We start from the raw sequence: 26,160 nt of genomic DNA on the forward strand, positions 1-26,160 counted from the left end.
TGAATAACCAAAGCTAAGAAGTAAAGTCTTTATCTTCTCTCTTAATATATGGTGCTGCGTCAGAATTACTTCTTCCTAAGAGATCAATTGAGCACCTCATATATTTCCCTAAAGCAGCGTTTCTATAAGAATAAATGGTCATTTGTTACCTTGGAAATGTGATAGTCCAGAGAATGAAAAAAATACACAATCCATTGCATCCTCACAGTTACAGAATGGGTTAAACACAGGGCAAGGCAGCAGATTTGAAACAGAAAAGCAAGCGAGGGATGGGCTGCGATACCCAAAAGGCCCCAACTGAACAGCAGGCACACCAAAATCTGCAATATCTGCAACAAGCAGCAGTACTTGCAAGGGCAGCTTGGCCCCAATCAGGAGCACCTTCCTGCTGCTCCCTGCAGAGCAGTTCCTTCTTTACAGGATGCTTTCCCAGCTCCTTTGGGAACGAATTAAGGCTTCCCACTTGCAGCCAGTTAAAATGATTTTTAAACCAACGCAATCGAGTGTCGATCTGAATTAACAGTAACATCTTGACAACATTTTTGTATCCATACAGTGAAGGGAAAACAGGGATTTAACCAGAGTTTGAATTCTGTATTCCAGAAGCTTTCTTGGCAAGCTGTGGCTAATTAACCTTTCTAAGGAAAGCACAGTTTGGTTCTGCCTGACATGGCAGGCATGGCTCCGATACTCCAGGATATTAAAACTTCACTGAAAGCAGTGCAACACCTTGGACCTATTAACTGCCCCAGGAATACGGGTTCAGGGTGAGATGCAAGGTTCATTCTCATCCATTTACCAGTAGTAATCCAATGCTGTGACACCAGGCCGATGCCACTGCCCCCCACCCCAGCACAGCACTCACTGTGCTCACACCTCTGCTGGGCACAGGGCTGCTCTGTGGGGCAGCCAGAGCTGCTCTCATCAGCGCTGTGCCAAGCAGGCAGCAGGGGCAGAGGCAGTGTTGCCCCCCAGCCCCTGTCTGCCAGCCATGCTCATTACAGGCTTGCAGCCTCCCAGCAGACCCAGTGCAAATTCTTCTCTTTTGCTAAAAACACCAACATCCCACTGGTTTAAATTGGCTGGGTTCTATTTTCATTACTTCTCCTTCACATCACCGTCCTCTGTGCCCACCCGGCATCAGGACGCCCCGCAGCCTGCAGACCCCAGGGCAGAAAGCACCTCTGATGCATGGGGCCACGGCCAGCTTCAGGAACTTCTGGCCAGCAGATCACCTCTGGCTACCTGACAGGACGCTTCTGGCTGCGGAGTGGTGGGGAGCTCTGCTGGCTGCCCGCACAGTCACCCACAACACCAGAGCCACCAACCACCCCTTGTTCATGGACGACCTCCCCGCAGAACAGCCAGAGCGTGGCAGAAGCAAAGGAACCACATAACCATAGCCTGGAGCACAGAGCAGCAACAATGCCATCATTGTTTGCTCCTTCCCAGGAAAATATCAAGAGGGTGACTAAGTGGTAAACTTGTTGTTACTACTGCTGAGCTCTGGTGTTGGCATGTGTCACAGAACCACCAGGAGAAAGCAGCGGATAACAGATCAGCGGTGCCTCAGCCTGGGGTCAGTGGAGCTGATAGGGATGGCAGCGGTGAGCTGCTGGGGCTCCGCGCACTGGGGCACCCAGGGGTGCTGTCAGCAGTTTTAGGAGAACGGCCAGTGCCTGGGGTGAGCAGCGAGAGCATCCCCACACACAGCACAGCTGCGCAGAGCTCTGATGGAGGCCAAGGGCAACACGGCCCCACAGCAGTCCCAGTGCCTGCAGATAGGGCCATGGCCACACGAGGACTTCCCAGCACCCACAGAACATAATGTACAGGTGCTTATCTTCTGTTCAGAGAAGAATTCTGCAGGTTTGGTTCAAACAGCCCTGGAAGTGGAGCAAAACCACTGCAGTGAGAATGGAAAGAAAGCAGGACCCTGAGACTCTAATTAACTCCATGCACTGGGAAGATGGTGCACGCCCATGCGATGCCATGTGCCAGGGCACTGCCAGCACAGACGGAACTCAAGGGCTTGAGTGCCTTTACTCTCTGTCACACCTTGGTCACTTTTCTCATGGATCAGCCACCAAAAGACAAACCTGGCATCGCTGCAATCTGGCTTACAGGGAAGTTACAGGGACAGACACCTCATGGGAGCACTCCCCAGGAAACGTGGCTGTGCAGTCAGGTTGCAGACCACCCCCGTGAGCCCCCCATTGACACACAGCAAACGGCGGGGTGTTAGGATGGTGGCAGGGCTGGGATTTGATCCATCTGTCCTCACCTGGCAAAGCCTTTGCCCACTTGACGACGTAGACCAGCTGCCTCTCCCCGAGCTCATTCAGGCTGCTCAGCAGGTTGGAGAAGGAATCTGGCTGGCTGTTGTCATGGCCGGCACACACCACAGCAGGCTCGATGGCTTCCAGCACATTGAGGAAAATGGGCTGGCACTCAAAGCCATTGACATGTGTCATCACCATCTTAGGAGCTTGCTCCTCTGTGGGGCTGGACGAGCTGGCTGCCTCGGCTTCGTCTTGTGTCTTCAGGCTGCCCAGCTTCTTCAGCTTGCGGGCTGTGGAAAGGACAAACTTTAGCACGACACTTAGAAAAACTTGAGGTTTTTTGGCTTCCAGTTCCACCGGTTTTGTCGGTTTTGCAAACAGCAGAAGTGAAAGTGATGAACCGTAGCAATGCACACAGTGTGGGCAGACTGGGGAGAGCAGAGCATCACAGGCAACATGTATGGACAAAGGGAAGTACACAATGCACAGAGAAAACCGTTTGTTCATTAATCTTACTTGGAAAAAACAAGCATCGTTTGCATCCTCAGCCACAGCTAGTCTCATATTAACTCCTGGTTAGAAATGGAGAAGAAGAACGGGGAAAAGAGAAGTGGATTGACTCCAGCGGGGATCCCATCAGTCAGCATCAAAAGGAATTCCGTGCAGTGAGCCCATGGGGTCGGGGCTGCAGGGTAGATGGATGTGCCCATGACAAAGTGCTCTGGTTGTGGTGCACCAGCTCTGAACCGCATGTGCTGCTCTGCTATAGGATACCCTGGGAGCTCCAGACCTCCGAGTTCTTGGAGTGTTAGCAGCTACCTAACCCAGTGTCTGCAGGACAGTGCTCAGCACAGCGCAGATTGGCAGGCTGCTGAAAGGAACCGCTTTCATACTTCACTGACTACAAAAAGCCCTAATTAATTAGAGGGGGAAAAAAAAGCTGATCGCTTAATTCAAGCAGAGAATACAACATCAAACCAATTGTCCTTGGGGTTTTGGCTCCCACATTACATGATACTTATCTCAAATTTCCTTTCAGCTGTAATTAGAAAAATAAGCAGCGGAACATAAAAATGTCAGCTGAGAGAGCAACTCTGTAAATCAGCTCAGAACGCTGATCTGTAAGGAACGGCCTTTGGATGATCTGCCGTGATTAAGGCAGGCTGCTCTGCAGAAAAAGGAGAGGAAAACTAATAAAATTAAAAGAGGGCAATGGGAAAGCAAGGCTACACCATGGCGTGATGTACTTCAGTGTTTGTTTGCGTGGGGCTCTGAGGTATCTCCATCCCCTGCAGCAGAGCCGCCCAATGGCCGCACCGCCTGCAGCAGTGGGGTGATGGGAAACACAGACACGGGCTTAAGGAAACAAAACCAACCAAACCCCATCTTCCAAAGGCAAACAAGAAGTGCCAATAAGGGTCTGGGAACCTATAAACCAAACCAGTGCTGCATGGAACACATGCGGATCCCAGTCTAAATATTGCAATTTTTTCCTTTTTTTTCTTAAGTATTTTCAATTGCATTGCAGTAAGAAAAGAGCACACAGATAATAGTGCAGGCTCAGAGTCTGCGGTCATAAACTAAAAGAGGGGACAGGCAGAAATGAAGTCAGATAATAACTATTCCAAACGGAGGAACCTTATGTTTGTGTACTGCAGAGCTCATATTCCACAGGGGGCTGAATTGCTGTTAGCAGATGGAGAACGGCTCAGAGTAATGATGCAGGCAGACATCTGTGGCCTTCAGTAGGATGCTCTGGGTTGGGAACTACAAATTGTCCTCCAAAACTCAGCCCCTGACACGGCCCTGCTGGAATCTTCACCTTTATTTTAAATCTGAAAATGCTGAGATGTGGGCAGGTACCTGACCTGACACACTGTGCACAGACTGCCGCAGTGCCACCTCCCCTGAGCAGAGCCATCCCAATGGCGGCTGCTATGCAGTAGTTGCTAGGAACAAGAATTGAAAACAGAGGAAATGCAAGAACACCGAAAATAGCCGCCTCTTCCAGTGCATCTCTGAAACACTCTAAGAGCATTGCAAACATCTGATGTGGGATTTCTCTTTCCTACTTTTAGACATCTCCAGTGCTCATTAGCACTGTTACTCCCTTGGTAGCTGCGCAGCAACGGATACCCAGATTTGATTTCCTCTTTAAGGACATCTGTTCTTACACCTCCGTCCCAGGACAAGCCAAGGCAGGCAGAAACCTGCACTGTCCTCCCCTACGCACGGTGCGAAGCTCTGGGGTTTCTCTGGGTGCATCCAGCTCAGAAGCCTCAGCTCGCTGTTATCAGCTCAGCGAGTCACACATGCAGCGCATCTGCGGTTCTGCTTTATTCTTTCACTTACAAAGCGTGTTATGAATTTGAGAGGAGGGAAAAAAACAGCCCTCGGATGACTATAATTACACAGTATCACGATAAAGCGTTAGGCATTGCAAAATGACAAGGGAGTCCCTTATGTAGCAATTAAGGAAGTTACACACCTTTTAATGAAGCGAACTTGGCCAGCTCTCAGCCAGGACTTGCAGGAGAACTGGCTGAGGAGCCCTGCATTACCAGCACTCACTTCTCACACGTGCTGGGCCAGGGGGCAGAGCGCCTTTCCCCAGGCAGGTCCTGGAGGTCTTGGCAGCTCCAGGCACTGCTGTCCAGCCTCAGCTTTGGGCAGAATGGCAGCAGCCAACACAGATCTCACCAAAACCCCATCCTGTCAACCCTACCACTATTCTTCCTGGGACACAGTTTTAAATTTGAATAATTTTAGTCGATAATTACAATAGCATTGGCATAGTAGACCCATATAAGAGATGTGACAGCCTGGCCTACATTAATTAAAAAAAAAAAAAAAAAAAACCAACTAAAATGATATAAAGTCAATATGTTACTGCTGAAATCACTTTAAATCACCCAGGTAATACATCTCAAAAGTAATTACAAATGTTGAAATGACACCAAACAGGTCTGCCCTTGTGAGGGTTGCTCTTAGCCCCCCTAGTGCATGTTTACATTCATTCCATAAGGAAAATGAAACATTTCTGCTAATTACAGGCAGTGCAAAGGTGGGAACATAACAATGAACCTTAAGGACTGATCACCAAGCAGGTCTGCTGACAAGCTCTGCCTGCTTCCCAGAGAGCAGATACCAGAGAAACAAGCCGTAATCCAAGCACACTGGGCAGCATCCTGCACTCCCCAGAAGGCTGATGGAGAAACACAAAGCTGAGCAGCAGTACAGCTCAGTGGCTGCAGGACTAACAAGGTCCCCATTCACATGAAGGAGAAAATATTGACCTGGGGAGCACCTTACCACTGCTCTCATCACTGGTGCTGCTGATACTGGGAAAGTGCTGTTTGCAATACAACAAGGTGATGGCAAGCTTCAGAAGGCACACAAATAATAAAAATTAGGCAATATTCTCTGGCATAAAAACATAATGAATGCTATCTAGATAGCTGTGAAGAAGGCTAAGGGGTTATTAAGTCACAGACAAAAAAAACCACTGCAGGGGGCAGAAATTTAATAAAAGGTGGTTTTTCAGTCAGACAAGCAAACCTGTAATATAAGAATCCAGAAATGCAGAACAGGTGAGATGAAAAACCTGGAACGTCTGTCACAATGGTGAGCGTCAGTAACCACCACAACAGCCTGCAAAACGTGCTAGCATCTCCACTGTGCCAGTACTGCTTGCAGTTTGTAAGGCAGGAGCTTCATTTTGACAGTGGTAACCGGAGCTGAATTAGGACTAAGTACAGGTCTGACTCACACCTCGGGTACCAGCATGTCTCACAGCAGCCTCCAGCCCTGCAGTTGATGGTGTAGTGGTGTGTGAGCTCAGCCCAGGATGGCAGCAGCACAGAGCACAGCGCTGGGACCACAGAGCCACGCAGCAGCAATGCTGGGAACATGAGCAGCCCAGGGCCTCACACAGCACGGCTGAGATGTGCCAGCAGCCCAGGGGCAGGAGGACCTCACACCCCTCCAGCTGCATGGACTGGGTGCACGTTGTACAGGATCTGGGCATCCACGTGTCTGCGTGAGCAGCAGTGCTGCTCCTCTGTGCTCGGGCAGGAGCAAAGCTGCACATCGGAGCAGGTACCTGAAACTGCAGCTCAGAGAGGTGCTGGAGAGAGAGAGAGGGAGAGCCATGCACCAGGAGAGCTGAGCTAACGAGGCTGGCACCAGCACTGCTTTGGTGGTCTTTTGTTTTTTGACTTTTTCATCCCTCGTTGGCTTTACGGAGTTGATTGAGAGAGAAGATTCTGTTTAATGGATTTCAGCTTTCAGGTCAGGGTGATCCCAATCAATAATGAAATGCTTCAAAATATTGCCATTCTGTGCCAAAGCAGACAGCCCTAAATAAGGCATTCAGCACAACTTCCTCCCACCATTAAAATACTCTGAGCTGCGGCTCTGCTGGCCATGCCCAGCTCGATTATACCCTGCAAGTGCCTACTAATTAACAAGCAGTTAAACCCAACTGTTGAGAGCTTGGAAGCATTTCCAAACGCTGTGGCTCTCTACTGTGGGAGAAATAACTGCGGGCAAACTCAGAGCAGGCATGTTTGCAACAATTGCCTTTAAACTGACATTCAAACCAAATGTAAAACAGAGCAGAACAGGTCAGGGTGACCTGAAAAGCTCAGGGAAAAAATTGAGGGAAAAAAAAAGTGAAGGGAGGGGTTCAGTGCTCACACTGCTTCTGCAGTGCCGGGAGGAAAGCAGCACGCTGCCTGCCCTGCCTGCCAGGAGCTGCGCCTCCATCACTGCTTCAGATTCATTTCCCACTGCTGCCAGCGCAGACGGAGCAGGTGGGCTCCTGTCTGCTGAATGTGAGCATGCAGAGCTGCGAGAACTGTCCTGGGGAGAATAACATTAAAACCAGTGCTCCTTCCTGAGCTGTAGACCAGAACTTTTCCAGTAGGAAATTCTTCACGCCGATGCTGCATCTTCCCAGCTCTGTGCAGTACTGCACAGCCCAGCAGCATCGGCCCAACGCTGACACCCCTGGCAGAGCAGGGCTGCTGTCTGTGCTGAGCCTTCCATCCTCTGCACCTCACGTGGGAGCTGTGCCTCCCCTCACTCAGCTGCCTGGGGTCTCTCCTCCCCAGCGCCTTTCTCGGGGGATTTTCATTTCCATCCTCACAGCGGATGAACCCAAAGCTGAGCCACACAGTGGTGCTGTAAACAGCACCTTGACGTTCTGCATGTTTTTGAGGCAGAAAGAAAGAAAATTGAGCCCAGGACATGCTGAAACTTCTATTTGGCAATACTGACATTTCAGGCAATAAAACGGGCCTATTTGCAGGAACATGAGACTCACTAGCATAACTGTTTGACATTCTAGGTTTTGGACAGAAAATGTCAGATTTTGTGCCAGTTTTGGTAGAGCTACATGATTGAGAACACAGATGAGCTACATCAACACCCATTCAAATGCCGGGGCTGTATTTCTATGAAGAAAAGCATCCCTTTCCCTACTTCTGCCTGTGAAAAATTGTATTAAAATGGGAGCGAGCTATTCAAAGAGGCTCTGGTCTGGGTGAGAACCCAATCACCTGGCTGCTGAGATATTATTTCAGATCATGAGGTTTTAAATTAAGGAAAGGAACACTTCCCAAAACTGAAACACAGACATAACGAAGTTAATGTTTGGGTAGTAGAAACATGCAGCTGTTTCCAGAAGCTCCCAATGCTCCATCAGCCTCACTCCCACACTGCCACACACCAGGAGCCAACAGACATCATCCATACGTACCTCCAAGAGTCATCCCTGCCTCGTAGCACTTCCGCAGGCGGCAGGACGGGCAGTTTTTCCTCCTGAACTTGTCAATGGTGCAGTCATTCCGGCTGGCACACAGGTACTTCTGCTTACCTACAAACACAAGAAGGAAAGGCAGATGGGTGGTGGGCACCAATCAGACCAGACTCAAAAAGAGAAATGGGCTCTCGTTGTCTCAGTATCACTCAGCATTCACTGGGCTCTCATTGCAGTCAACAGCAATGCTGCATCTCCACCTCGCCGCTGTGATGCTTTGCTCAGAACCACCTCTCCTTTCTCACAGCTCTGCAGCCCAGAGTTTGGCAGCAGCACATGGTGCCCAGAGATGGCCTCCTGGGCTGCAGGGCACAGTGAGCACAGCCATTCCCACAGGGCATGCTGCCTACGTGCAGAGCGCTGCCACCAGTGAGCTTTGAGCAGCTGGCACTGATTTCTGGCCAGAGGAAGAAACAGAGCAAGAAAAGAAAGTGACCGCATCAGCACCGACTTCTCAAGTCACCCCAGAAAACTCCTGGCGAAAGTAGGAAAAAAACCACATTTCTTCAGCTGCTGCCACAGAAGGGGTTCACTGCCAGATATATGCGCTTGGTACAGAGATGCCACTGTGCATCTTTACGTGCACTTTTCAGAGGTTGTCTTTTAGAAGAGGAAAATCACTCTTGTGCTTTGCAGCACGGTAGAAGTATGTAATGCTATAATGTGATGGAAAGTACAGTGATAATAGCAGGGCAGCAAAGTCTTTGGCTGTGGTAAATGAAGACAAACCCAAATACAGCAGTCATGGACACAGAAATGAAGGGAAAAAGTTGCTTATCTTTGGAAGGCTTCAGGTAGGCAGGGATCTCCAGCAAGATACCCTCACCTCCTCTGCCAACCCTTAAATCAGGGCTGGGAAGGGGAGGATCCTGGCTCCATCCCTCCTGGTCACTCAGCAGTATTGCACACATCTGGAGCTCCCCTGGGCTGGCCCTGCCTTCCCACCAGGTGCTCCATCGTTGCATCAGGCCATGACTTAGCAATTGACTACCAATTAATTAATAAATAGCAGTTAAATCCTAATGACGCATAACTAAGATAAAGATAGTTTGGTTTGCACATCTTTCATCTCTTGCTTGGCTCTCTGGTTTAATGAGAGCAGTTGCCCTCCAACGAGCCTTCAGAATGCTGCAGGTGACCACGGAGCTGCTCAGGCACTGCTGCACATCTCTGCTGTGTGCAGAATTGAGTCCCTGGAAAGCAGCTCCCTCTCCGCTCACAATTCCCTTCGCAGTGCTGTTTGGGGATGAGTTACTTCCAATGCTGCCCATTCCTGCTGATTGGGCTTGCTGCCTGCAGCTTACAGACTGGTGCTGGGGAGCTCATGGCGTAAGGAGCTGCTGTCCCAAAGCTCTGCTGCTGCGGGTCTCGCCGTGCTGGCACCAATAACAGTATCCTATGGACTGCATTTGCAGCCATCAAGAGAAAACTGGAGCAGTGTTTGCTGAGATCCTGCACAGCAGCACCTTCCAGGGTGCTAAAGAGAATCAGAGGCAGCTACTTCATGCATGTATCTCAGCTTCACCTTCTCGCTTGCTTAGACAGCAGCCACCAGAAATCCAGATTTCATCTCATTTTCTTCACTGCTCCATTTGCTACACATACCAAGAAGGAACTTCTCTTCCTGACTCATAATTTGTTTTTGTATCAAGTCTGAACATGTTCACTGGATCAAGATTTGTCTGATATTCTTCATGCCACTCCAAACTCAGCTCAGCTCGGTGTATAATAGAGCCATATGCCTTACAGATTCTGTAGGAGCAGATTAACTGGGAAATCAGGCTATATTGAGTTTCAATGCTATTTATTGTCCTGCAAGTGCCTTTTTTTTTTTTTTTTTTTTTTTTTTTACACTTCAAATACTATTTCATTTCATCAAAGACCCATTGAAAGGATGAGGCTGAATAATTTAATCATTCTGACATTGCACTGATTTTGGTTCACTTATTTAATGACTCCCCTCCTCCCACACACACCTCCACAATGTCTTAACGTATGAGAAAGAGAAGAAGTGGCCAATTTCCAGCTACACAGTACTCATAAATCTCATTGGCATCATTTGTTGCTTCACCATTGTTCTTCAGGTTCCAAGAAATCATTAAATCATTTGTTTCTGCAATCGTGGCAATGTTGGAGCCCACAGAAATTTCCACCCCTCCTACATTGCCCATGACTCTGAAATTGCACATCTGTATCTTCTGCTGGCACCATCAATCTTCACCTGCAAAACCATACCTGCAACCAGTAATCCTCACAGCTTCACATGTAAGTAATGATAAGGCCCAGTGTCACAGCAACCTCCTCTCAAGTGCACGCTCACAGGGCTGAGCCCGAGGGCTAAAACAACAGGGTACATGTGAACTTCTAAGAACTGTTCCCATTAAAAACTGATGATGCCATCCTCAATGCCTTAGCTGTTAAGGTTGCAGAAATAATGGAGAGAGAGTGCATTACCAACAGCATGTGATACCTTGCTAAACCCTCTCGACACTGTTCTCATCAGTTCCTCCTCTTGTTCCCCCTCTCTTTTGCTCATTATCAGTGCTAAGGGCACTCAGAAAGGCCTCAGAAGCAGCTTGCACAGAATCCCACAGAACACAAGCACCATCCTGCCTTTCAGCAGTTCATCGAGGACGATGAGTAATACACAACTTCAGCTGAAACTGGGTTACTTGGAGTTATTTTTATGCTATAGGAACCGGGTGCTGAGGCCATCCTCTCTCCACTTGACCTCTTTATGCGCTTGCATCAAACAAGAATGGATGCTCTACTTTTGCAGGCACTGGCATGGAGAGCCTGGAGCTGATTTTGCTCTCCTTTCCCTCCAGTTTCCCTGCAGGATTCCTGTCTCACAGCAGCACCCAACACTGGGAGGCTCTATTGGCCATCAGAACTCCCATAGGTGTCCAACAGCCAGGGCTGGGACCTCCGGGCAGAGCACGGATGCCTCATGGCTCAGCCAAGGGCACGGGGCAGTGCCAGGAGCACCGCATGACCATCCTGCCTGGCTCCTTCCCCTGCCCTGTCTCGCCTCCCTAGACTAAACTACAGCACTGCTGCCACGATAACAGCTCAAAATCTTCAAGAGGTCAAGCTCCCCTTGATGGGCTGCACTTGGAAGCACAGCAGCTGCTTGCACCCCACAAGGACACCCCAGGGCCAGGCCCCACGCTGTCCCAGGCCCCAGGCAGGGCAGCAGGCCACCAGCCCAAGGGCTGTCCTAGATGAGATGGCTGAGCACCCCCGGCTGCCCCTCAGTGTGCTGGCCCTGCTTGCTGGCATGGTGGGGACACGGGGCACACTGGGTGCCCACAGGCAGTGAGCCTCAGCACGCGGAGCACAAAGCACAGCAGTGCACACTGTAAGATCTCTAGCACAGTTTTGCTTCCCTGCCAGCGGGCTCAGGGAACGCAAGACCGAAGTCCCAGTCAGTACGTTGCCCAATGGTCACGGCACAGTGTTTTTGGTGAAACGACGAGAGCTGTCTGCCTGGTTCACAGGATCAGCTCTTTGGGACAGACACCAATTTTCTGTTATTTGTACACACTGAGTCTGGCACTGTTTATTTTAAGCTGTTAGCCATTAACAAAAGGGAAACAAATGGTAATGGAAAGACTGCTCACGCATCTGTTTCTGCTTTGTGTGAGAATCAGCTGCTTGCTTGCCTTGTCCTAACGCCTGGGGACCTAAAGGGGTTCTTTTCCCTAACTGCAAAACCTGGGAGCCCGGATAACTCCTATCCCAACCATGAATAGGGTGGACATGGTTTGTAACATGAACCCATGACCCAGCAGAGCCCACATTGTGTCAATGTCCCCTTAAGGCAGCGTCCCAAGCCCCTGCCCCTCTCCCCACCACGGGCAGCCCAGGCTGCTGCTGCAGCACACATGGCAGTTCCTTTTCCAGCCAAAACTGAGCAGTGTTTGCCACAGGCATGAGCTGCTGTAATTAATTCATAATAAGCCACTATTAATAGACTACCTTTGCAAAGTAGTTTTCTTAATATTCACCCATATTTACCACAGTAGTGAAGAAAACCAAAGTGCCCATCGTGATGCAGCACAGTCCTCCAGCTGCCCTCTCTCAGGGCTGTGATTCCAGCAGCCTGAGGGGGCCAGGAAGGTGTGCAGGCTCTGCATGGAGCTGCCTGCTGGCAGAGCTAGAGGAAAACCCTCCAGGGAGCCAAAACCAGTGGTCTACAAGTGCGAACATTCACCAGTCAGACAGACAAGCACAGAAGCTGCAGGCATTGGCAAACTATCAGCGCGTGCAGGTAACAGCTGAGCTTAGGAGGCAATCCAGTGAGAAGAGGGCTGCAAGATGAGGCAAAACGGCAAGACTTAAAATCAAACAGCTGTAGGATTATGCGCAGTTAAGAAGGTATAATTGAAGATACTTAAATCCAGAAAGAGATATTGGATTGTTGCTAAATGATGTGTAATTGTTTGACTCCCTGGCAACAAGACAAATCTGTGATGCTCTAACTCAGGCTGACCTGAAGTCAGCCTGTCTCAAGCTCCACACAGTGCCATGTCTGACTGCTCCTAGACCAGAGCAGAGCCGTCAGTTTGCTTCAGACTTCACACAAGCAATGAGAAGCTGCTGGCCAGCAGACTCGTGCACAGCAGTCACCCAGTGGCAGCAGTGCCGGACAGCCACGGGAAGCCCTGCAGCGGGCTGCTAGGATGGCAAGGGGAGAGCAGCAGAAGTGTCAGCAGTGCCTGCGATTTCACCTTCTTCTCTTTCCGTTGACTTTTAAGGGTAAGAACACTCAAAGGGTCACGAGAAACCAAACACTGAGGCAGTAACATCATGCTGTTGTAGTCTATTGCGAACCCAAATCCTCTGCGCAATTAGCAATAAGAAGAGATAATTGTAAAACACAGTGATGGCCTTTGAAAGCAGTTCAGTTCAACTCACAGCCACCTCAAAAACTGGCAAGAAACTGTTGTTAGCTCTGATACGTTTCTCTGGTGAAAGGCCAATCCTTGCCAGGTCAACACACACTCAGTGCACAAAAGGCAATGACACAGGCTGCAGAGCAGCCTGGCTCTGAGTCCTCTGGGAAATTTGCCAAATCTGATTTGGGGTTTGTTTGTTTGTTAATTTAGCTCACTGTCCCATCAAGAATGCAGCCTGTGGAGTCACAGTCCTTGTACAATCAACAAATATACAGTTAGCAGGGCGGCGTGGTTGGGCTGGTATTTTACAGGCTGTAAAACTAGAAAGATTATCGTGGTGGAAAGAGATAATCAAAATAAATGAAATGCTCATCCATGTCATAGGCTTACAGAAAAAACCTCCAAAGGGAGGGATCTCCAGAAAGAGATCCTTCTCCAGTGGCAGCCCTTAAATGGGTTTCAGGAAAGGTGCAGCCAGGCTCCAACCCTTCTGGTCACACTGCTGAATTGCCTTCACCTGTGTTCTCATGGCTGAGTCAGTGCTTGCCTCAGGTGATCAATCAGTGGTTCAGGCCGTGACTCAACAGCTCCCATACAGTCCTGCAGTATCACACAGAAGCAGCTACTTCACTAGCCAAGATGGCCATGAGCTCTCCTGCAGTCCTGGGGAGAATGAGGAAGGTTCTCATTTCTCAAGGATGAGAGCAGGGTATGGAAAAGTAACTCCTTTCCTGGATGGGATGGGATGGTACAGCAGGAACTCCTGAGGGAAATCCCTGGAGAAAAACTCAGTTCTGTTCTTTCTAATGGTGATTGATTGCAAAGTGTGTTGTGTTTGGAGCACTTGTCTGTTTCAGGACCAAAGCCTCTGGCTCACAGAGCCATCTGAATTGTGCAGAGCGATGCCTGCCCTGTTTGTGTTAGGATAAATGAAATCTGCAGGGGTGGATGTGCCTCTTGTTCGCCAAATCTTCAGTTCTGGAGGAGGAGGAGGAAGGAGGAGGAGCCCGCCGTGGGCTGTGCCTGGCTGCAGTGGTGCAGCACAACTTGGTGGGACTCTGACCCCCAGCCAAACAGGGGTGACGGACAGGGAGAGGTGAAGGCCATTTCTGGTTGCTGCCAGGACTGCAAGTGTGGAAAGTCCACATCAGAGCTGGAGAATCTGCAGCAGCGGTTTTAGAGTTTGCCTATATTTAACCTGGACGGCTTGAGAGAGGCTGTGAATCAAAGCTGCTGACAGAAAGAGACGAGGAAAATACTCTTCTCTTTTCTACTAACTCTCCCAGAATCTTTCTCAAAGAGTTGGTTGGATTCAGTGTGTTTCAGGAGGAAAACTAATGTTATAACAACCTCTTTTAAAACTGTTTTTCCTTTTCTAACCCCTAAGCCAGTGCATGCCCATAAAGTCTTATTAAACACCCTTGATCTATTGCAAAATAAGTCCAGCACTGTACTGGGCAAAGACTGTGATGAAACTAAAACCTATGTATCCAGCTATTCCCTGTTCTCTCCAAGGTGATCTCTTTGTGCTGCTCTTCAGTTCGTAGCATGCTGCTTCTCTGACCTTTCCTAACTAATGACTCTAGAATCAGGAAGGAAACGAAAGCACTGGAGAAGCTTTCCAATTTGCCATTGTAAAACGTCCCCAAAAGTGCCCAAAGGTTTTCAGAGATTCATTTTATGGGCTGCAAGACATAGGAACGCACCGAGTATCAGCTTTCAAAGGTACTCAGCTTTAACTAGGCAAAGTCTGGCTGGAAAATCACCAGCAACATTCAGTATTTGTAAACAAGTCTGATTTACTGTCTATTCCCCAAAATAAAGATGCTATCCATGTATCTCAGAGTAAAATAAACTCCCTCTCTCCTTTGATCAGTAAGCAAAATGCATTTATTTTGCATGTTTTGCTGAAGACCACTGGGCACAAAATAATGAGTGGTCCTGCACCTACCCTATGACTGGGTTAAACCCAGATAAACTGCCTCCCATTACTCCTGCATAACACCTCCCTACGTCACTTGTGAAGTTGGAAACAGCCACAGAAGCAGGGAAGACACACAGATAGGAACAAAGCTGCAAGAAGTTGCGTGGGAAGTTGGAGCTCCAGGACTGAGCCCTGCTATCCACTCTGTATAGGAGTGTATATAGGAGCTGGGTGCCACAGTCTCCCTGCTTGTCAACCTGTGGCTCCCTGCCCTTGTCCAGCTCCCTCATCTTCTGCTGCCATTTATCCAGGCTGTCGCTGTGCTTCCCTCTGCCACCTGATGCCCAAGCCCAGAAGCCTGGTGCTGCCCCACAGCTGCCACCCCTCTGTTTCCCTAGCGCTGTGCCATGTTTGCAAATAGGGCACCCAGCACTTGCCATCCTTAAAAAGAAAGTATCCCCAAAAAGGGGGTTTATTCCATGTAGAGATATCTGCCACGTATAAAAACAACACAGACCTCTGTTCTGAAGGAACTGATGGAAGTTGCACTGAAATCAGTGGACATCCACTCCCTGACATGCAGTGGGACCACTGCCTGATCGAGGGACCAGAGGGAAACGTTTCGGCACTTGGCCCTTGGCCAGGGGATCTTGCTCACGGAACACCAGCTAGCAGCTCTGTGCCCTGCCGCAGGCCAAAGCCTGCCCTTGGAACAAAAGCAGTTGGCATCTGAACCTGCAAAAGGATTTCTTTTCCATTGTTATGTGCTGCGAAGAGCAGCCAGGTGCTGCTGCTGTGCAGCCCCCAGCAGGAGGCAGCGCCCGCTCCTCCCTGCAGCGCACTGTGAGCAGGGGGCAGGATCCCGCCCGGCACAACCACTGCTGGACCCCAGAGCAGCCACACACCTTAACCCTCCGCAACGCCTCGAGTCTTAGAAAGCAGGAAGGGGTGCAAACGTTCTTAAAATTCATGATCCAAGACAAACAAGAAAGGGAACAACGACACAGCGCATGGTTTAAGAACAGTGCAAACAGGGCAGGCTGCAGCCTGCCTTCCCTCCGCATCCTCCTCCGCACAGAGCTGTGCTGTGCAGGACAGAACTCAGTGCAGGAGGAGCAGTGCTGCAGCACCTCTCCAACAGGGAATGTTTCTTCAGCAATGTATCTGACAGAGAGCCAAGGCTCCACTTACTATAAATCAACAATTACTTGCTGACTTAAACAAGCATCTGTTATTTACTCTGGATGCACAGCCAATCCATTTGGCCTTGCACAGAATTGGTGTAGAGACACATTTGTAAATGATTTACATGGGAAAAATGCCAACCATTATCTATTCATGCTATTGGACAGCCATATTTTGGCAATAGGATGCGAGTGTCCTCTGCAGTTCCAAGGAGCCACTCCCAGCATGGGTGACGGAGGAAGGGAAACAGGGATCCATGCAAAGTGCAAAATGGTTTGGTTACTTTCTGAGAGCAATCTGTAAAATAGATTTACAGACATAGAACAACAAGTTCTGTTTATACTCAAAGGTTCTCCCCTACATTTAAGTTACTCTTAAGTTTAGGAGACCTCAGAAATCCACCACACTTCATCCCCACCACTCTCCTCTCTGTCCCCTTGGCTTGGAAGATTCACAAATTAAGTAAGGCTGCTGATTTCTTTTCAACAGAATGAAAACCAAGCGATGCAGGAGATGCTTCAGCACACATCCTTAACGACCTCCCACCTGCAGGGTGGCTTTGGAGTCAGGCTGCTTTACTGGAGAAACCCAGCACTGGGAGGTGGGGGTGGTCGCCCCTCCCCTCCGTGCGCGTTACCTTCGGCCGCCCGCTTGAAGAAGACTTTGCAGCTCCCGCAGGTCAGCGCTCCGTAGTGGCACCCAGACGCCTCATCGCCGCAGATCAGACACGTCTTCTGAGGTGGAAAGTAATAGTCAATGGGCAGGATGTGCTCCCGGCCAGCCTCCAGCCTGCGGAGAGAAGAGAGCAAGGACAAGGGAAGGGTCAGCTAAGGAGGTCAGGGTGAGCTACTGGTGTGCACAGCAGATGGCACTTGGAAGAATGTCCATGGCAAAACCCCACGATTCAGTGCCATGATAAGCCAAGGGCTGCTCAGGAAGAAGGCACGAGGTCACAAAGCCCAGCCCAGTTCCTGGCACACAGAACAGCACGCGGGGTTGTGACTCCTGCCTTCATCCCAGGTACATGTGTGACAACGAATGGCAAAGTGCAGCTACTGTGACAGCACAGCCTGGGAAGGGGAGACAGCCAACACTGGCTGCTGCACTACTGGTGTGATTTTGGCTTCTGTAAAAAGGTTTATCCATGCTCATTAAGCTACTTTGCATGCTCATTAAGCTAGTTGATCCAACACTGTGTCATTGTTGTCACACCGCTACAGATGAGTTTATCCTTTTGATTCCTAATCAAAACAGATTAGTTTTTACAAAGCCATCAAACTCAAAACCTTTTCTTTTCTCCTTGCTTAGTTCCTACTCATTCCCTCTCTGAATCCCCAGCAATAGCTGGCTTGAACTCACTTCCAGGATGCCTTCCTCATCCATCTGACTACTAAGCTAGTCCGAATCCTCTGCTGAAAATATCAAGCAGTGCTCTGAACGTGTTCCAGCAGACTCCTGTTTATACCCATCCCAGGACTAAAGGCACTACCTCTTCTCCTCCCTGTCACAACAGTGCACTGGGAATATCGTCTGCTCCTTGCCCTGCAATGGCCCCATAGCCAGAGAGATGTCCAGCTGGCAAGCAGATGCTGGAAACAAACCTCAGATCCCAAAATACAACAGATAGTGTTGACCATGCAATAGCTGTGATTGTATACTGGAAATGGGTGAGTAGGGATGGCTGAGCTTCCTATTTACTTCTCACCTACTCAGTAGCCTGAATGACCTCCTTGGGGTTTTCAGCCTGGGTGGTTGGAAACAAGGATGGGGACAGAAAGCAGCCCTTAGCAGGTGCACAGCACGGACCCTGGGGAAGCTCAGAGTCTTCTGTGCCTGCTGCCACTTCCCCTATCTCCCACATCCAACAAAGCCTCTTCCAAGTTCTGCTGGGAAAGCACAAGGAGCCTCTGCAGCCCTTGCACAACCCAGGCAGATCCCAACAGAACTCCAGGCCTGCCACATCTCCTTACTCACCTGTGTGCCCAAAGCCTTTCCCTGGCAGCTGCTGCCATTCTGCCCCCTCCCTTCTGGCACACGGCGCTGTGCCGCGCTGCTGCCCCAGAGCTGATGGGAAGCTGCTGCACAGGAGGCACAGGGGTGGGAGAGGTGATTTTCAGAACTGCAAGCTGATGCACGTCTGGGCAGCACAACAAGTAGTAATATTTTAAGTTATTTACTAAAATTGACTTTCTGTAAAAACACTGTGCTAGGCAACTGGCTTCTGATTACCAATAGGTCACTGCCATTGTCTGGTTGAAAATGTGTGTGCTTGTAGTTTCTGGAGATTGAATGCTGCAGACAGGAGTGAATGTTATGTTAGGAGTGAATGTCTCAGTGCCAGAGCTTTTTTGTGTAAAGATCTTCGTACTTGGAAAGGCCCTGTTTGGCCTATAGGGTGAAGCATCAGCACATATCCCAGGGCAAGGGACCGCAGTGCTGGCAGGCAGCCCCTGTCCCAGGCTAACCTGTGTGTGTCCCCAGGGCCTGCAGGCAGCTCTGCCCTTCTGCACGTGGCTCAGGCCAGAGGACATCTGACATGCAGAAGAGCGGCTGGCCAGATCAAGGTTTAATTAAGGAAAGATATGTGTGCTATTTGTCTGTCCCAAACACCAAATTTTCCACTTGAGTTTGCATCTCCTCAGGCGTTTCTAGCTGCCTGCACTGCTGCCCTGCGCTCACTCAGTCCTGAGGCAGTGCTGGGAGGCACCGTGCAGCTTCCCTGGGGCAGCCTCACAGGTCACAGCAATCCCAAAAACAGGGAGACTGCACAGCCTGTGCTCACACACAGCACCCCCTGACAGCACGAACACTGCCTCCGCTGGGAGCTCAAGGACCAACATCTCCGGAGGAGAACTGCAGCAAGGCCAGCAGTGTGTGCTGCTCACCAGAGCAGCTGCCTGGCCGTAATCTTTTGTTTAGAGATTTGAACTCTGGCAACAGGAGCAGCTTCTTTGGTTCAGAATACCCATTCTCTTCTGTCTGACTTCCAAAGCGATACAAATCGGACTGAGGTGAGAGAGCTGCAAATGAGAAAAAGCACATCCTCAGGAGCAGATGAAGAGATTTGATTCGCTTAAACCATGCCGCAAACTGGAAAATACTTGGCCATGCAGACAGGTCTTGAGGGGCTGGTGCTATTGTTCCATGAATAACTAATTGGGATGTTTAATCAGAAGCAAAGGCCGGCTTTGCTTTCAGCACACCGGAGCAGTGTGCCCTTCACATGCATGATGGCTGTGCCTACTGAAACGCATCTGTCTGTAATGAACTCCTAAGGAGTGAAGTATGAAATGTATGAAATGGCACGATTATTTGGTGAGATCAGGACTCAGGCTCTTCTCTGTCTTCTGATCTTGTTGTCACTTCTGTCCTTCAAAACCGATGCTATTTTATATTCCACATTAGAGAGCTATGCAATGATGGTGTTAATAACTGGAACAGCCATTTTCTCTCTCGTTCTTAAGGCATGAAACAAAAATTTTGAGTCATTTGTCGTCTTTTCAGCAGTAGTAATCAGTGACTCATCTGGAGATGCTGCTAATCTACCCTTTCCAAACAAACTCAACTTCCAGAGCTTTGAATTACTGATTAAATGGAGGAGACCAAAGAATATCCCACACTGGAAGGGACCCACAGGGATCACAGAGTCCAACCCCCAGCCTCACACAGCACCACCCAAGCCCTCTGTCAGAGCTGAGCTCAGGGCTGTGCCCGCTGTCCTGGGAGCTGTGCCATAACCGCCTCCCTCTGGGGCAGAGCCTTTCTTCACCCCTACGGACCCTCAGGGCTCCACCCAGCCCCCTCTGTCCTTACAGCTGGCTACAACTCTCCTGCCTGGTTTAGGCATGTAGATGCAACAAACGCCTCCCATCTCATCCTCCCTTCCTCCCCCGCCTTCCCCCGACCCCCAGCACTCTCCCAGCTCAGCACAGCCAGGCTGCATCACCACTTCTTCCCAGGCCCTGGCAGCACCACGGCCCAACCAGCATCACCATGGGGCTCAGCTGCTGCCATAGGGAAATGCTGCTAAGAAATGAACAACAGCGTGATACAAAAGCTTTGCTAAAAATGTCTTATTCATCCTGCATTTGTTTGGATTCCAGCAACGCTAGACCTCTCCTTCAGTGTCTGTTACCCTTTTTGTCCTCTACATGCAATTAGAAATGTGAAAAGGACTAATTTCTCTCCCTCTGTAAGGCCTTTTCTGTTATTTGTGCTGTGTATCTTAGGCAGGAAATAAGCAAAAGGGACTCTCACAGGAACAGCTGCTGTGATGACAGAAGGAGGGACCAAAAAGACCTTGGAATATTTTTGAGGCTTAATTATTTAAAGCTGCAAAGTAGGTTAGCAATCAGGGCTTGAATGGCACGAGACGACACAATGCATTTTTAAACAGCTCCTTTAAACAGCTGAGAAAAGTCCTGCAAGTACCACCATAGCTCCACACACCTGTGTTTGGTGCCCCTCCGTGTGCCCACAGGCAGAAGGGGCTCTCCGACAGCCCCACGCTGTGCAGGTCTGCATGGAGATGGGGATGGGACGGAATGAGCATGCACTGAAGGTTAACCCTGCTGTAACTCCGCTGCCCTCAGGGGTCTGCACTCGGGAAGGCTCTGACCTCCAGCACCCATCGTGTCTGAAGATTGATGTTCCAACAGCTGCTCCTCGGAGGGCACAACAGAGCTGAGATGTGAGATGGAGCGGCACAGCCTGCAGGGTGCTCCTATGCCTGAGTTACCTTCACTGCCCACTGAACTGAAAGCATCTGCCAGGAATGCCCGGGGTTATAAAAGATGCCAATTTGCCTTTTCTTTTTCATCTTAAGAGAGAAAAAAAAATGCAAGAAAAAAGATGTAACATAAAAAGTGGGTAATGGAGCAGGAACTGCAATGATGGTACCTTTAATGATCTATTTTCCAGCTGGTATCTAAGAGACCTTTTAAGAGGGTTCTCAGAACACACTGGTGGTGACACAGTGATGGGCCAGCAGTGGAGGACTTATGGGCAGGGTGCCCACGCCTGCCCTCAGCAGGAGGCAGCCTCGTGTGGGGCAGAGGGGCTGCAGGCAATGTGAGAGCTGCTGCCCACAGCGTGCAATGCTGCACCCCCAGGCTCTGCTGCTCCCCCTGTGCTGCAGAGCTCCAGAAAATAAGTAGTGAGCATTGCAGAGGGCTGAAAATGCACAAAGGCAGTTTGTACAATATATGGCAAGAGTCAGACTGCCAGAAACCCAAAGAAGGGAGATAGCAGAGTGCACACAGACACAACTTGTGGAGCAGTGACGTCGGGATGAGATTCCAGCCCCGTCCACAACGCAAGGCCAAGGTCAGAGCTGCTCACACTGCACCCAGCCTCTTCCACAGTGGAATCCAAACAGCCTCACTATCTCTCTTATTGCTACAGGGAGGGTTTCACTGCCATTTCAGAAAGGCTCTTGGAAGGGAAGTGAGCAGAGTCTACTGAGTTCATAACACATGCAAATATTTCTATACAGTAGGAACTGTAACTCTGCAAAGTAATCATTTGCTTGTCAATTGCTTGCTTTCACCAAACAGCCTCTATTCCACAATGCTCCCAGAAGATCAAAGGCAGTTGTGGATAGGAGAGAAGCCAACCAACCACTCCTCATAACCTCCGAAGTCTCCATTTCAGCCATAAAGGTGCATGTGACCCAGCAGGAGCTGAGGCACAGCTGCCCATCCCTCCCCATGCCCAGGGCTCCTGACTCTCAGTACCAAGGAGTACACTTGCTCTGGCATCAGCACGACTTCTGCAGTTCATTCCTACCTGCTGTAATTAGACCAATTAGTTAAGCAATCCACCGTGCTAACACAACACTACACACACTGGTTGTACTCCCTGTTTTTCTTCACTTTAACATAATAGAACACACACAATTTCCACCCACTTCAATCTTATATCTGACCGCATTTCTCATGCTAAAATTACTCCCACAGCTGCAGCAGGACAACCCACCAGTCTGAAATGAAGAGTTGCAGCACTGTTCTGTGTATGGCTGTGCTTTGATGCCTGGAAAAATCTCACTGTTGCATCACCTCGCCCCTTGAGCAGCACAGTGTTGCTGCTTACACCGACTCGGATCCAGCTGGGCTGTGCTGAACAGACCACGACGTGCTGGCTCTCCTCCCTGGGATGGTGCTGGCAGCTTTGCATCCTGCAGCATCACATGGAAAGGTCCGTCAGGCAAAAGTGCCTGTGGGGACATTGAGCCCCAAACTGAGGACACACACAGAGACCTGGATGACGCAGGACCTTTCTCAGCCATTTCAACTGATGTCATACCTGAGCTATGGTGATGGTATTCGCATTAACTTCTGCCTTTACAATGGTATCTTCTGTATGTGACATTTTCAAGAAAGATATTAAAAATAGCGGCTTCCTGTCAGTGGAACTGCTCAGCTCTTCCTGGACGAGAGCCTGTGACTCACAGCACAGCACCAGCACTGCTAAGTGCACAAGGGTACATTTCAGGCACGAGCCTTGCGTTGCTGTTCACGTTCCTTTCCTGCTGCTGCTCCGGCCCCAAAGCATCGCCGCCCTGCGCTGCCTCAGATAGCAAAGCTGCCTGGAAACTTTAAAGCATCCCATCTGTTAAAATGCTTTAAAAACATGCAGCCTTGTACACTGAAATTATTTCCCTTTTTCTAACTAGCCTTGACTGTGTTTCTAAACTGCCTGTGCTTTGTTTTCTTGTATAATTGCCGGAGGCGGAGAGCTGAGATAGCATCTCTGAGGCAGCAGAGGATGGTGCAGTGTGAACAACAGGGACGTGGCCAGGTGAACACATGTGGGAATTTGATGTTCGTGGCAGTCAAATAAATGCTAGCGGGTGACTGCGGGTGTGTGGTGCCCCTGGAGGGGGGACAGGGATGAGCACACCCCCAGGACAGGATCCCTTGGCTGAGCACTCCTGCAGCATGGCACTGCTGCTACAGGTGGCAGCACAGTGGGGACCAGGGGAAAGCACACTGCAAAGCCCAGCTGCACAACTCCGCTCGCAAATCACATAAAATACTCTTTTTAAAACGCTTTTTCAACAGCCCAACCAAACCATCCCATGCCTATTGATGGAGATGGGCGGGAGAGTTCACTCCATCACACAGACGGCTGGGAAATCTGATGAAGCAGAAAATGGGATGGCAGGTTACTAAGGGCTCCATAAAGCCTGAGCAGAGCCCCTCTGTGGTCCCTGCTTTGCACGGGTGCCTCTGCAGGCAGCAGATGGCTGTTTGGGCATAACACTGAAATTGCTGCTGCTTCAAAGCCTAAGCTCTATTCTGTGAGCTTGAGGAGCAGCTTCAACAAGTCAGCTCAGAGAAAGAGAAGATGAAACACATGATTTCACCAAATGGAGGAAGCACCTGAGCACCTCCTGAAAGAGACAGGCATAAAGCCATTGCAAAGTTAAAGGAGGCTCACCTGATTAACGAGGGACAAAAAGTGAAAAAGGAGCAGTGTGATGAGGCCACAGCCCTGAGCAGCCCAGAGGTCAGAGCTGTGCAGTGTCACCCTGGTGACTGCAGTCACCTGGAATCCACAAGGGCAGGACCTCGGTGTCCTTGGTTGCACAGAACCCTTCTTATTTCCCAAGGAAACAGCCATCCTGTACAGCATTTTTGAGTTAGTTTAACACGCACCACAATCTTCAGTCCTCAGTCCATCTCATCTGCTGGCAAAATGTGAGTACAGGGAAAATCACAAAGTACACCTCATGCTCAGAGGCACCACCCTCTGGTCAGAGGGCCTGAACCCCCCGGGAACCACCTGCACTGTTACTTCTCTTTGCAAGCTGCTGCAGGCACATCACCTGGCTTTGCTCTGGGGATGCTCAGCCTTCCCCCTCCAGGACAGAGATGCTCATTAAGCACCGCAGCAGCAGTGAGAGGACGGGGCTGCTGGCCTCAGGCACACCCGACAAACACAGCATGGGATGCAGCAAAGTTCAGGACCCACACTGCCCTTCCACATGCCCTCCGTGTGCAGATTCCTGTTTGTTTCTGTACTACACGGATCTTAATGCCAGCACCACATCTATAATTCCGACAAGGAATCTCTGCTCACAGCACTCCACAGAGCAATACTCGTGAGCCACGTCTGCTCATACAGCCACAAGCAAACCAGCGCCCATCTCCAGCGCTAGCACAAAATGCAAACAGCACTGTCAGCAGCAGAACGCTCACTCTGTGGGTGTGAGAGCACATTTGCTCCCACCAAACCCGCTGCTCACAGCCAGACCTGCCCACCCGATTCCCAGGGAGGATCGAGGAATCCTCTCCAACAGATTCATACAGGCACAGAAAACTGCAGGCTGCTGCGGGGGCAAACTGTGAATGTGTGGGGTGAGGTCAGGACAACATGCATATCTTCAGCATTATGATAAGGACAGCAGCACACTGCTCCAGCAGTGGGGAGATGGGCAGAGCGGGGAGCAGTGTCAGCAGGGCAGGGATGGCACATGGGCCGTGCTGGGGGCTGGAAGTTGCATCCCAGCATCACATCCAGCCCTGCAGCACACCCAGCGGGCGATCCAGTGCAGGAGTGCACCTAAGTTCACATCTTCATTTTGCTTTGAGTGTTTTCCTTTTCAATTGGTCATATTGATGTCTCCCCAGAGGATGAGACAGCTGTTTTTGTTAACAAGAGCTTTCTCCTGTTCAGCAAACACGTATCTGTTTTTGAAGCAATGACATGATTTTACATTTTCCATTCTGTAACGCAGAAAGTGGTGTATGGCACATTTTTTATTTATTAGATGCTGGATGAATGTCTAAATTGTGATGAAACGGGTCCTTAAAATCAAAAGAAATGTAAACATTCCTCTAGTAAGTCAGGACTAAATTTACCAAAACAGACTGTTTCTTACATTAATTGTCTGCTGAAGCCAAGAAACATCATTTGTAAGCCATAAACTACACTGTCTCATCTTTGCCTAAGGTTCCATGCTGCTGCTTTATGCCTCATCCTTCACACAGGCTGGAAGAAATCCTCCTGCATTTGCAGTCTGCTCAGCCCCAAGCAGCTCTCACTCTGGACAACCACCCTGAACTGCCCTGGCTGAATACATCGATTTCTCTCTGGCTATGTGACCACTTCAGGGCTGGTTTAGCAACGCACTGAACTCCTGGCGTTGACTTCTCCTGGGAATCTGGCCTCCTGCAGGCTTCAGCAACAGCTGTGCACCACCTACCATTATACTGGAGTCCAACAGATCCTAGTAAACATAGGCTTCCCCATTCTTTTACAATGAGAAAGTAGGAATCAGGCTCCACACCTTGCCCTGCTTGCAACACGGGCATAGCAGCACTCCTCTTACTGCTCACTTAATGGGAGACAAACCGCCCTATCAGCTCTGCAGCTGAAGACAACATCTGGAGGAACTTTGTTGTTATATCCCAACCTCGGGTTATTGCCCCATGGAAGGGCTTGGTGTGCACAGGGCTGAGCCCTCCACAGCACACCCGGACCTCAGATCCCAAATGCAGCTCCTGCAGCAGGAGGGGAGGGCTCCGTGCCTGCCTGCTGGGGATTGGCTTCCAGGCTTGGATATTTAAAACATGTAATATTTTTCCCAGTTTATTTGGCAGTGAAATTATTGCTACAGAAACTGGCATTGCTAATTCTGCATTTTTACTCCTTTATTGGATGAAGCTTGAGTTGAAAATGGGCAGATAACAGCAAAATCTGGCACGGAAAATCCAGAAGACAAACAGCAGTGAGAGCAGAAGCAGTTGGCCCAGGTGGCCCAGCGCTGCCCATGGGTGGCCCCACAAAGAGCTGGGATGTGGGGAGGGGGTCCTGGGCACACCGCTCCCCCCGGGCACTGCAGTGCTTGGGGCAGCCCCAGGAACACCAGCACTCAGAGCGGTCACACTCCTGTTATTTTTAGGTGTGTTTATGCTGTGACCAAACCCCTGCACAGATACAGTTGCTGGGGCAGAGGGGGGGGTTGGGATATTTTATCTGGAGGGCAGTGTAAGCTGTATTTGCAGAAATTCACTCCACTGGCAAACCATTTGTTTTCTAGAG

General features: G+C 49.8%; 1 protein-coding gene across 2 annotated transcripts in view; it reads right to left on the reverse strand.

Annotated features, from left to right (window-relative positions):
* AR (androgen receptor) overlaps nucleotides 1-26,160 on the reverse strand; it is a 46,595-nt gene that overhangs the window by 8,123 nt on the left and 12,312 nt on the right. For both annotated transcript variants that reach the window (XM_031593965.2, XM_090150547.1), the window contains exons 2-4: nucleotides 16,751-16,902; nucleotides 8,044-8,160; nucleotides 2,285-2,572 (exon numbers count right to left, since the gene is read on the reverse strand). In XM_031593965.2, coding sequence (XP_031449825.2) covers nucleotides 2,285-2,572; nucleotides 8,044-8,160; nucleotides 16,751-16,902 — 557 coding nt within the window. The remainder of the gene's footprint in view (nucleotides 1-2,284; nucleotides 2,573-8,043; nucleotides 8,161-16,750; nucleotides 16,903-26,160) is intronic.

The sequence above is a fragment of the Phasianus colchicus genome, chromosome 14 (assembly GCF_987193195.1).
Source record: "Phasianus colchicus chromosome 14, bPhaCol1.hap1.1, whole genome shotgun sequence".
Lineage (NCBI taxonomy): Eukaryota > Metazoa > Chordata > Aves > Galliformes > Phasianidae > Phasianus > Phasianus colchicus.